This window comes from Bos javanicus, chromosome 1 (assembly GCF_032452875.1).
Source record: "Bos javanicus breed banteng chromosome 1, ARS-OSU_banteng_1.0, whole genome shotgun sequence".
NCBI lineage: Eukaryota > Metazoa > Chordata > Mammalia > Artiodactyla > Bovidae > Bos > Bos javanicus.
Window position 1 is genome coordinate 64,421,097 of NC_083868.1, and position 12,745 is coordinate 64,433,841.

Sequence of the window (12,745 nt, forward strand, 5' to 3'; positions counted from 1 at the left end):
GCTATCACATTCCTATATGTAGTCTTTGCCACAGACCCCACTATGCCCAAGAGAAGCCCCTGCCAGGAGGTCAGGAATGGAGGAGCTGTGGCTGCAGGCATCTGGCTGGAACTGGTGAACAGATCCACTCCCAGGAGGTCTATGAGCTCTTCTCTTCTCTTTACAGAAAACCGGCCTATCATGAAGAGCCTGACTCTGCCCGCCCTCTCCCTGCCCATGAAGTTGGTGAGTCTGGAGGAAGCTCAGGCCCGGAGCCTGGCTACTAATCATCCTGCCAGGAAGGAAAGAAGAGAGAATAGCCTGCCCGAGATTGTCCCTCCCATGGGCACCCTCTTCCACACTGTCCTTGAGTTACCAGACAACAAGTAAGTGGCCTTCTTTCAAATTCTGGGAGATGTTTGGGTGGCAGGGGACAGAGGAGGAAGTGGTTAGAGTCTCAGGGCTATAATGGCAGCATGGACTGGGGTTGTGATCTGGTTTGGGGGGTAAGGCGGCCTTCCAGAAGAGATGGGAGCTGATGCCACGACATCCACCAATGTGCATTCCCTCACTGCCCCAAAGTCTTTGAGACCTTGATCTCCCACCAGAGATCCCTAGTACTATGGTGGGGATAGGGCTCATAGGTGTCAAGAATCATAACTAAAATCCCTTATTTCCTAGCTTAGACAAAATAGCCTTGATGTTTTCAAAAGGAAAGTTGCTAAACAGAAAAATTTGCTGCCTCCTCCCACCCTGCGCCTTCATGGCACATTATAAAAGGCGTGGCGATGGACGGAGGACAAGTTGACAAAGCACCACTCTGGGCTGAAAACTCTGGAGGACACGGCGCTTGAGGACATGCATCCTGGCTTCTGTTCCTCCTCTCTTACCTGTCAGAGCCTTCCCTTCCCTGCAAAAACAAAACAAACACCATTTTCACTCACGTCTTTCCTCACTCTCCTTTTCGTTTCTTCTGTTGTAACCCTGGTCTCCACACATTCCTCGGTTATGGAAGCAAGAGTCCTAAATTCTAGGCAGACAGTAAGTGGAGGAGCCGGAAGGCAATCTTTTTGTTGCAGAGTATCGTCCTTGCTGTTTGGTCAGTGAAAGGAGGTGTAAAAGTAGAACCCTCAGACCTCTCATCAGTGTCCTCCACATGATGGCACGGCTATTTCCCTCTGGGGAGGGAGAGCGCGCTAGGTGCCTGGGAAGGGTGACTGGATCTCACCTGGCGGGAAACACTCCATTTCCTGGCACTGCCCCTCCCCCCAAATCCCTGGAGGATGACACTTTTATCCAGGGATCAGGAAGAAGGATAGCTCTGAAGGACAATCAAGTATACCTTTCCTGTGCTGTCAGCCACACCTGGGGTGCACCATGCCTCAAGGTATAGGCTCAAGGCCAAGTGCTTGACAACATTAGGCTAGATCCGACAGAAACCACGAAGCACTGCAGGTCTATCGCTGATGGTAGAAGCATGTGTTCTTTGAGAACCTTGTGGAGAAGACGTCCTCTGTGGAGCCCACAGGTGCCAGGGTTTCATCCCAGAACTTTATGAAATATAATGGCTAGGCCAGCCAGAGCCCAGCAAGGTCTCTGTGGTGACCTCTGGTGGCAGCAGGTCCTCTGGGCCCCATCTGAGTTCAGTTCAGTTCAGGCGCTCAGTCGTGTCTGACTCTTTGTGACCCCGTGGACTGCAGCACGCCAGGCCTCCCTGTCCATCACCAACTCCTGAAGCTTACTCAAACTCATGTCCATTAAGTTGGTGATGCCATCCAACCATCTCATCCTCTATCGTCCCCTTCTCTCCCAGCATCTTTCCCAGCATCAGGGTCTTTTCAAATGAGTCAGCTCTTCACATCAGGTGGCCAAAGTATTGGAGTTTCAGCTTCAGCATCAGTCCTTCCAATGAATATTCAGGACTGATTTCCATTAGGATGGACTGGTTGGATCTCCTTGCTGTCCAAGGGACTCTCAAGAGTCTTCTCCAACACCACAGTTCAAAAGCATCAATTCTTTGGCGCTCAGCTTTCTTTATAGTCCAACTCTCACATCCATGCATGACTACTGGAAAAACCATAGCTTTGACTAGACAGACCTTTGTTGACAAAGTAATGTTTCTGCTTTTTAATATGCTATCTAGGTTGGTCATAACTTTCCTTCCAAGGAGTAAGCGTCTTTTAATTTCATGGCTGCAGTCACCATCTGCAGTGATTTTGGAACCCAGAAAAATAAAGTCAGCCACTGTTTCCACTGTTTCCCCATCTATTTGCCATGAAGTGATGGGGCCAGATCCCAAGATCTTAGTTTTCTGAAAGCTGGGTTTTAAGCCAACTTTTTCACTCTCCTCTTTCACTTTCATCTAGAGGCTCTTTAGTTCTTTGCTTTCTTCCGTAAGGGTGGTGTCATCTGCATATCTGAGGTTATTGATATTTCTCCCAGCAATCTTGATTTCATATTGTGCTTCATCCAGCCCAGTGTTTCTCATGATGTACTCTGCATAGAAGTTAAATAAGCAGGGTGACAATATACAGCCTTGACATACTCCTTTTCCTATTTGGAACCAGTCTGTTGTCCCATATCCAGTTCTAACTTGCTCCTGACCTGCATACAGATTTCTCAGGAGGCAGGTCAGGTGGTCTGTTATTCCCATCTCTTGAAGAATTTTTCAGTTTGTTGCGATCCACACAGTCAAAGGCTTTGGCATAGTCAATAAAGCAGCAGCAGATGTTTTTCTGGAACTCTTTTGCGTTTTCGATGATCCAACAGATGATGATAATTTGATCTCTGGTTCCTCTGCCTTTTCTAAATCCAGCTTGAACATCCGGAAGTTCACAGTTCATGTATTGCTGAAGCCTGGCTTGGAGAATTTTAAGTATTACTTTGCTAGTGTGTGAGATGAGTGCAATTGTGTGGTAGTTTGAAGATTCTTTGGTATTGCCTTTCTTTGGGATTAGAATGAAAACTGACCTCTTCCAGTCCTGTGGCCTCTGCTGTGTTTTCCATATTTGCTGGCATATTGAGTGTAGCACTTTCACAACATCATTTTTAGCATTTGAAATAGCTCAACTGGAATTCCATCACCTCCACTAGCTTTGTTTGTAGTGATGCTTCCTAAGGCCCATGTGACTTAACATTCCAGGATGTCTGGCTCTAGGTGAAGCCTCACACCGTTGTGATTATCTGGGTTATGAAGATCTTTTTTGTATAGTTCTTCTGTGTAGTCTTGCCACCTCTTCTTAATATCTTCTGCTTCTGTTAGGTCCATACCATTTCTGTCCTTTATTGTGCCCATCTTTGCATGAAATGTTCCCTTGGTATCTCAAATTTTCTTGAAGAGATTGCTAGTCTTTCCCATTCTATTGTTTTCCTCTGTTTCTTTGCATTGATCACTGAGGAAGGCTTTCTTATCTCTCCATGCTATTCTTTGGAACTCTGCATTCAAATGGGCATATCTTTCCTTTTCTCCTTTGCCTTTTGCTTCTCTTCTTTTCACTGCTATTTGTAAGGCCTCCTCACACAACCATTCTGCCTTTTTGCAGTTCTTTTTATTGGGGGTGGTCTTGCTCCCTGCCTCCTGAACAATGTCATGAACCTCCGTCCGTAATTCTTCAGGTACTCCGTCTATCATATCTTATCCCTTGAATCTATTTCTCACTTCTGCTGTATAATCGTAAGGGATTTGCTTTAGGTCATACCTGAATGGTGTAGTGGTTTTCCCTACTTTCTTCGTTTTCAGTCTAGCACTCAACTATCCCTGCTTCATCAGGGAAATAAGAGACAAAGCCAGAGACACTGGCCACCGTCTGCGTTTCTCTGCCGTGGCCACTGACCACACCCAGCAGTCTGCAGCTCTCCGGGGCCAGGCTGTCTTCTAAGTTGCTCTCTCATCCACCCCCTGTCCAGCCCACTGAAGTCTTCCCTAGCCTTCTCCTCATCTGTGTATGTCCCAGAAGTGTGGCTGCAGTGCAGGGAGCAAAAAAGGACTGAGGTCTCTGGTCTTTAGTGTTTACTCCCGTAAGAAATAGATGTCTTTGAAAACCCAGGAGAAAAGTGTTCATCAGAATTTCTACCAGAATTCCCAGAACTGTGGTTGCTTGTGACCTCTGAGTCTCGCACCAACCCCTGCCTCTGTTTGCTGCCAACCCCTGCTTTTAATGGGCTTCCCTCGTGGCTCAAATGGTAAAGAATCTGCCTTCAGTGTGGGAGGCCTGGGTTCAGTCCTTGGGTCAGGAAGATCCCCTGGAGGAGGAAATGGCAACCCACTCCAGTATTCTGGCCTGGAGAATTCCATGGCCTGAGGAGCCTGGTGGGCTACAGTCCATGGGGTCACAAAGAGTTAAACATGATTAAGCCAGTTTCACTTTCCTGCTTTTAATAGCACCTCTGAAAAATGTGATCCTTCACTCTGACTCATGAAAACCTGGCTTGGTCATCAAGGGCATCCTTGGACAGGGTGAGAGTCAGGCTCAGCTTGGATTTTTTAAAAGAATTTCTTGCCATGTCAGAATCATTCATAACTAAGAACATGTTTGGGATATTCCTTCTATAGTTCAGAGTCCCATTGAAATGGCTAGTTACCCAACTTACCCGCTGTGGCTTGGCTCTTTTAGAAGAAAGCTCTCCAGTAAATCCAAGAAGTGGAAATCAATATTTAACCTGGGACGTTCTGGATCAGACTCCAAATCAAAGCTGAGTAGAAACGGGAGTGTATTTGTGAGAGGACAGAGGCTCTCAGGTAAGAATCAACAATGGTTATGTTCATAAGAGAGATATAAATATATATTTTTAGTTCTGTTTCTTAAGTCTTTGGTTTGATTAGGTCAAGCTCACTAATCCTAGAAGAGAAACTTATAAATTAACTGAAGAGCCTTTTTTGTTTCTTACTAAGTTTATTTATTTATTTTTGGCTGCACTGGGTCTTCTTTACCCGGGCTTTTCTCTATTGCAGTGGGCAGGTGCTGCTCTTCGTTGCGGTGCACTGGCTTTTCATCGCAGTGGCTTCTCTTGTTGCAGAGCCCTTGCTCTAGGTGTGAGGGCTTCAGTAGTCATGGCACGTGGGCTTAGAGCATAAGCTCAGTAGTTGCGGTGCATGGGCCTCATTGCTCTTGAGGTGTGTGGGGTCTTCCCAGAGCATGGATGGAACCCGTGTCCCCTGCCTTAACAGGTGGGTTCCCAACCACTCACCACCTTGGAAGTCCAGTGTTTCTTTTTTAAATAATTTTGGATTTACAAAAATTTTTCAAAAATAGTACACAGAGAATCTATATACCCTTCATGCAGCTTCCCCAAAAGCTAATGTATTAAATAACTGTAATACAATGATCAAAACCATAATGTTAATATCTATGTAATACTATTAAATAATTTACAGATGTTATTTGTATTGGGCCCTTTGTCCTACTAATGTCCAGGCCCCACGGGGCCAGAATCTAGTCCAGGAACCCACACTGCATTTAAATGTCATGCTTCCTAAATCTTCCAACCTAGGCAGCTCCTCCATCTTTCTGACTTTGACACTTTGGAAGAGTTTTGGCCATTTATTTTGTAGAATATACCTCAGTTTGGGATTGTCTGATGTTTTCTCATGGTTAGATTGAGGTTACAAATGCTGTGCCTGTCACAGTGCGTCATATCAGAGGGCCCATGAGGTCAGTGTTTTATTGTTGGTGATGTCAACTTTGATCACTCGGTTAAAGTGCTGTCTACAAGGTTTGTTCCTGTGAACTTACTATTTTTTTCCTTTGCAATTAATAAGTGTCTTGTGGGAGATACTTTCAGACCATGCAAATATCCTTTTCCTTATCATACTTTCATCCATGAATTTTAATATCCATCAGTGGTTCTTGCCTATAACAGTTATAACTATGGTATTTACCATATGGTAATTTTCCATTTTCATCATTCTTTCTACATTTATTAATGAACTTTACTGTAAGGAAGATCTGACATTCAAATAAGGATGCTGCCCTGTGAAAATTATATCTGAGTAGTAAGTAGAACTGATGCAGGAGGGAACCAAGGGAACCACTATAAAATGGGGAATATAATCAATCAAGCTGAATATTGTTTCAGAAAGGGAAGGCCAAAGAATTTGCCACAGTGGCATTTAGTGTTATAGACTGAAAGCATGATTTTTTAAAAATGAGAGCAATAGTTATGAAAACAAGTAGTAAAAGGTAAACTTACAAATGCAATGAGCAAACCTTGATTGAATCTTAGTGTGAAAAAATAAAAAATACTACAGGGCTTCCCGGGTTGTCCAGTGGTTAAGATCCACCTGCCAATGCAGGGAACATGAGTTAGATCCCTGGTCCAGGAATATCCCACGTGCTGCAGAGCAACTAAGCCTGTGTGCCACGACTACTGAAGCCCACACTCTGGAGCACGTGCTCGGCATCCAGGGAAGCCACCACAGTGAGAGGCCTCCACACCACGACGAAGAGTGGCCCCTGCTCGCCAAAACTAGAGAAAATCCACATGCAGCAATAAAGACACAGTGCAGCAAAAATAAATTTAAAAAAAATTTGTTTAAGGGCTACAAAAGATAATTTTGAGGACAAATAGGCTAGATTTTAGATGAAATTAAAAACAGTAAATTTTCATAGTTTGCTGGTGCTTACGAGACATGTTGCTGCTGCTGCTAAGTCGCTTCAGTCGTGTCCGACCCTGTGCGACCTCATAGACAGCAGCCCACCAGGCTCCCCCATCCCTGGGATTCTCTAGGCAAGAACACTGGAGTGGGTTGCCATTTCCTTCTCCAATGCATGAAAATGAAAAAGTCAAAGTGAAGTCGATCAGTCGTGTCCGACTCTTATGCTAAAGTTAAGTATTTAAAGATGAAGTGTCAAAATATTCAAACTCACTTTCAAATGATTCTGTAAGATATAAGTATGTAGGTAGATAAATAGATTAGAAATAGATGAAACAAACATGGCAAAATGTGAACCTAGATGGTAGGTTTAGAGGTCTTCAACAGTTCTGAATGTTTGAAATTCTTAACAATAAAGATTTTTTGGGAAAAAACTAATATCTGTAGAGGAAATTTAGAGAATATCTTTAAGAAGCTTCCTCAACACTGGTTATAATTGTGAGCCAAGGGATCATAAAGCACAGATGTTAGAAGTCATCACATTGTCCTACTGGAGTAATGAGGGATTTCACCAGGTACAGTGGGTTCAGTGGTTTAGGCTGTGTGTGCGTGCTCAGTTGTGTCCAACTCCGTGGACCCCATGGACTGTAGTCCGCCAGGCTCCTCTGTCCATGGAATTTTCCAGGCAAGAATACTGGAGCAAATTGTCATTTCCTACTTCAGGGGGTCTTCCCGAACCAGAGATTGAACCCACATCTGCGTCTCCTGCATTAGCAGGTAGATTCTTTACCACTGCACCACCTGGGAAGCTTGGTTTCAGCTCAAGTAAGAGCAAATCCAACTCTCTTGGCTTCTGCAAGGAGGTAACTTATTGGGACCACCCAGATGTAGGGAAAGCTTCAGGGACGATTTAGTCCAATGGCTGTGTTTCCATTTCTCCATGTTTTCCTCAGCTATGCCCTCCTCTGAAGGTCAGCTTTATCCTCAGACTGGCTCCCTTTGCAGCAACAAAGTGGGTATAGTATTCATAGTTCTAGGTTTTACCTTTGACTATCATTATGACCAGAAGGAGAAAGAACATCATTTCTGGTAGCTTGCTTCTTGGTACAGGGACCCTTCTTTCCCAGAACCTCCCATTAAGTGTCTGTCGCCCTCCCCACCTCCCACCCCACAATAGTAGCCTTCATTAGTCACATGGGTTGATCGTTATGGCCAGGAGTGCTCTGTGCTGACCAGCTTAGGACTGGACTCCTGAACCAATCACTGGCATGAGGAATGGCATTACACCCATTGGGTGAGGAATGAGGTACCCCCAAGCTGGACAGGGCTCTGTGAGAAGGAGAAGGGAAATGGATTCTGGGTAGCCATCTGTAATATCCATTATATGGGGGAAAATGTATTTCACAAAATGGCAAGATGGTCAGGTGAAGAGGACAGGTTGCCGTAGGTATGGGAGGCCAGATACAAGTCAGAAGTTAGGATTCTCAAAGGAGAATTTAAGCGGTGTACCTGGCAAGAAATTCCTGATCTAATAATAGATTTGCTGAAGCACATCAGAGAGAACTTCAGTTACAGAATTAGTGCCACAATGTAAGAGGTTCACCAAGTACCAAAAAGTTAAAAGAACAAAACAGTTGAATAAAAATAGAATAAATGATTTGCTTTGATCGTGACTTAGGAAGATTTCCACCCCCGTGTGGTTTTCGAAAGGAAGAAGCTCCAGGTGCTGGATCAAACAGTGGTAAATTCATAGAATGTACAGGATGTCCCTGGCCGGCTCCTCAGCTCAGGTGCACCTCAGAATCACCCACAGGATGTGGTTCACACCCACAGCAGCTCTGCATCAGGAAGACTGTGATAAAGTCAGAGTATTGGTAACTTTTTAAAAGCTCCCCAGGAGATTCTGATATGCACCCACAGTTGAAAACCACTGCTATCTCATGAACAAGCTAGTCAGAAATAGTTCATCAAACTGGCTGGCTTTTGATGAGGTGCAGAGGTGAAATTAAAGAACCATCAATATCAATATAAATAGCTCTCTGTGACCTTGACTATTGTCTGAGTGGCCATGTTTCACCAGAAGAGTGTTGTTGAAACCCTAGAAATTAAAGACTGCGTGGGGGAGAATAGGGGGTGGTCATAACCCTGTAGTAGCCTCATTATTTGTTGAAATATACTTGTGAAAAAAGGAAACAGTGAATTAACATATTTAAATAATTTTTAAATCTCTTTTTTTTAAGTTTCATAATTAAGAACATTTTAAAAGTTGATTCACCATGTTTATAGTACTGGAGTTTTTTGTGGGGAGGGGGTGCAGGTGAAGGGATGTTTAACCATGTTTAGAAAAATGGAACAGAAATAGGAGATACTAAAGAGCAATATTGCATAGGAACCTGGAATGTTAGGTCCATGAATCAAGGTAAATTAGAAGTGGTCAAACAGGAGATGGCAAGAGTGAACAAAAATGGACTGGAACGGGTGAATTTAATTCAGATTATCATTATATCTACTACTGTGGGCAAGAATCCCTTAGAAGAAATGGAGTAGCCCTCATAGTCAACAAAAGAGTCTGAAATGCAGTACTTGGATGCAATCTCAAAAAACGACAGGATGATCTCTGTTTGTTTCCAAGGCAAACCATTCAATATCACAGTCTCTATGCCCCAACCAGTACTGCTGAAGAAGCTGAAGTTGAACAGTTCTATGAAGACCTACAAGACCTTCTAGAACTAACACCCAAAAAAGATGTTCTTTTCATCAGAGGGGACTGGAATGGAAAAGTTGGAAGTCAAGAGATACCTGGAGTAACAGGCAACCTTGGCCTTGGAGTACAAAATGAAGCAGGGAAAAGGCTAACAGAGTTTTACCAAGAGAACGCACTGGTCATAGCAAACACCCTCTTCCAACAACACAAGAGAAAACTCTACACATGGACATCACCAGATTTTCGATACCAAAATCAGATTGATTATATTCTTTGCACCCAAAGATGGAGAAGCTCTATACAGTTAGTGAAAAGACCAGGAGCCGATTGTGGCTCAGATCATGAACTCCTTACTGTAAAATTCAGACCTAAATTGAAGAAAGTAGGGAAAACCACTACACCATTCAGGTATGACCTACATACAGCAAATCCCTTACGTTTATACAGTGGAAGTGACAAATAGATTCAAGGGATAAGATCTGATAGACAGAGTGCCTGAAGAATTATGGACAGATGTTCCTGACATGATACAGGAGGCAGGGATCAAGACCATCCCCAAGGAAAAGAAAGGCAAAATGGTTGTCAGAGGAGGCCTTACAAATAGCTGAGAAAGGAAGAGAAGCTAAAGGCAAATGAGAAAAGGAAAGATACATTCATCTGAATGCAGAGTTCCAAAGAATAGCATGGAGAGATAAGAAAGCCTTCCTCAGTGATCAATGCAAAGAAATAGAGGAAAACAATAGAATGGGAAAGACTAGTGATCTCTTCAAGAAAATTAGAGATACCAAGGGAAATTTCATGCAAAAATGGGCACAATAAGGACAGAAATGGTATGGATCTAACAGAAGTAGAAGATATTAAGAAGAGGTGGCAAGACTACACAGAACTATACAAAAAGATTGTCATGACCCAAATAACCACGATGGTGTGGTCACTCACCTAGAGCCAGACATCCTGGAATGTGAAGTCAAGTGGGCCTTAGGAAGCATCACTATGAACAAAGCTAGTGGAGGTGATGGAATTCCAATTGAGCCATTTCAAATCCTAAAAGATGATGCTGTGAAAGTGCTGCACTCTACATGCCAGCAAATTTGGACAACTCAGCAGTGGCCACAGGACTGTAAAAGGTCAGTTTTCATTCCAATCCCAAAGAAGGGCAATGTCAAAGAATGTTCAAACTACCACACAATTTCACTCATCTCACACTAGCAAAGTAATACTTAAATTTCTCCAAGCCAGGCTTCAACAGTATGTGAACGATGAACTTCCAGATGTACAAGCTGGATTTAGAAAAAGCAGAGGAACAAGAGACCAAACTGCCCACATGCTTTGGATCATAGGAGAAACAAGACAGTTCCATCTACCTCTGCTTTATTGATTACACCAAAGCCTTTGACTATGTGGATCATAACAAACTGTGGAAAATTCTTAAAGAGATGGGAATACCAGACCACCTGACCTGCCTCCTGAGAAATCTGTATGCAGGTCAAGAAGCAACAGTTAGAACTGGACATGGAACAACAGACTGGTTCCAAACTGGGAAAGGAGTATGTCAAGGCTGTATATTGTGACCCTGCTTATTTAACTTATATGCAGAGTATATAATATTTCATATATAATACGAAATGCTGGGCTGAATGAAGCACAAGCTGAAATCAAGATTGCCAGGAGCAATACCAATAAGCTGATACCCAGATGACACCACCCAAGGCAGAAACTGAAGAGGAACTAGAGAGCCTCTTGATGAAAGTGAAAGAGGAGAGAGAAAAAGCTGGCGTAAAACTCAACATTCAAAAAACGTAGATCATGGCATCTGGTCCTATCACTTCATGGCAAATAGATGGGGAAACAATGGAAACAGTAACAGATTTTATTTTCTTGGGCTCCAAAATCACTGCAGATGGTGACTGCAGCCATGAAATTAAAAGACACTTGCTCCTTGGAAGAAAAGCTATGACCAACCTAGACAGCATATTAAAAAGTAGAGATATTATTTTTCCAGCAAAGACCTGTCTAGTCAATGCTATGGTTTTTCCAGTAGTCATGTATGGATGTGAGAGCTGGACCATAAAGAAAGCTGAGCGCTGAAGAATTGATGCTTTTGAACTGTAGTGTTAGAGACAACTCTTTGAGAGTCCCTTGGAGTGCAAGGAGATCCAACTAGTCCATCCTAAAGGAAATCAGTCCTGAATATTCACTGGAACGACTGATGCTAAAGCTGAAACTCCAATACTTTGGCCACTTAATGTGAAGAACTGACTCACTGGAAAAAACCCTGATGCTGGGAAAGATTGAAGGCAGGAGGAGAAGGGGAAGACAGAGGATGAGATGGTTGGATGGCATCACCAACTAGATGGACATGAGTTTAAGCAAGCTCTGGGGGTTGGTGATGGACAAGGAGGCCTTGCATGGTGTAGTCCTTGGGGTCACAATGAGTTGGACACAACTGAGCAACTGAACTGAGCTGACTGAAAGGGTAAGAAAAACTTGGGTACTGACTGAATGGAGATGCATAAACTCTGAAGTCTCCCAGACACATGTGTACTGGAATTTGTGTCAATGTATTATCAAACAGGAAGATTCTAGGGAATCTTTGAGCAGGGAAATAAAGCCACAGAGATAATCTAAGAGAGGGAACTCAAGGACCCAAAGAAAACGGGTGAGTGCATTTCCATGAGGCCAAGGTCCCAGGCAGAAAAAAAATAATCTAAATACAGTTAGCCAGACTTTCCTGGTGGTCCAGTGGTTAAGAATCCACCTGCCAATGAAAGGGGCGTGGATTCAATTCCTGGTTTGGGAAGATCCCACGTGCCGCAGAGCAACTAAGCCCATGTGCTTAGAGCCTGTTCTCTTCAACAAGAGAAGCCATGCAATGAGAAGCCTGCACACTGCAATGAAGACCTAGTTCAGCCAAAAAGAAATAAGTAAATAAAACAAAACAAACAAACAAAGCCCTTTCCTGAAAGCCCAGGGGGATTCAGGTCTTTGAATGAGTAAATAAATATCTACAGTTAGGCCTTCATATATGCATATGTGGGACGTAAGGGTAGACAAGGCTGATTGTAGTTCACCATTTATATAAGGATCTTGAGCATCCAGTGGATTATGGTATCACCATTTATATAAGGATCTTGAGCATCCAGTGGATTATGGTATCTGTGGGGGTCCTGGAACCAATCCCCTGCAAATCCTGAGGACAACTGTATAGTCATAGACCACAGAACCCTGATTGCTTAGTCACTGTCCAGACAAGGAGCCAGGGAATTGTTGGAGACTGTTCCCTTCTGTGTCCATCAGGGCCACAAGGAGCTTCATTGTCAGACAGAGGGTCCCACAGGAAAGGTGAACACTGATGGCCCTGCAGCCAGAAATGTTGTCCGTCCTCTCTGACACTCACAGTCACCAGGCAAAGTTTTGTCTCCGAATGCATGATTGGAGATCTCCTGGTGGTCTCATGGTTAGGATTCGGC

The 12,745-nt window shown here is 43.6% G+C and overlaps 1 protein-coding gene across 3 annotated transcripts in view; it reads left to right on the forward strand.

Annotated features, from left to right (window-relative positions):
• ARHGAP31 (Rho GTPase activating protein 31) overlaps nucleotides 1-12,745 on the forward strand; it is a 129,241-nt gene that overhangs the window by 88,772 nt on the left and 27,724 nt on the right. For all 3 annotated transcript variants that reach the window (XM_061395809.1, XM_061395731.1, XM_061395658.1), the window contains exons 7-8: nucleotides 167-365; nucleotides 4,593-4,717. In XM_061395809.1, coding sequence (XP_061251793.1) covers nucleotides 167-365; nucleotides 4,593-4,717 — 324 coding nt within the window. The remainder of the gene's footprint in view (nucleotides 1-166; nucleotides 366-4,592; nucleotides 4,718-12,745) is intronic.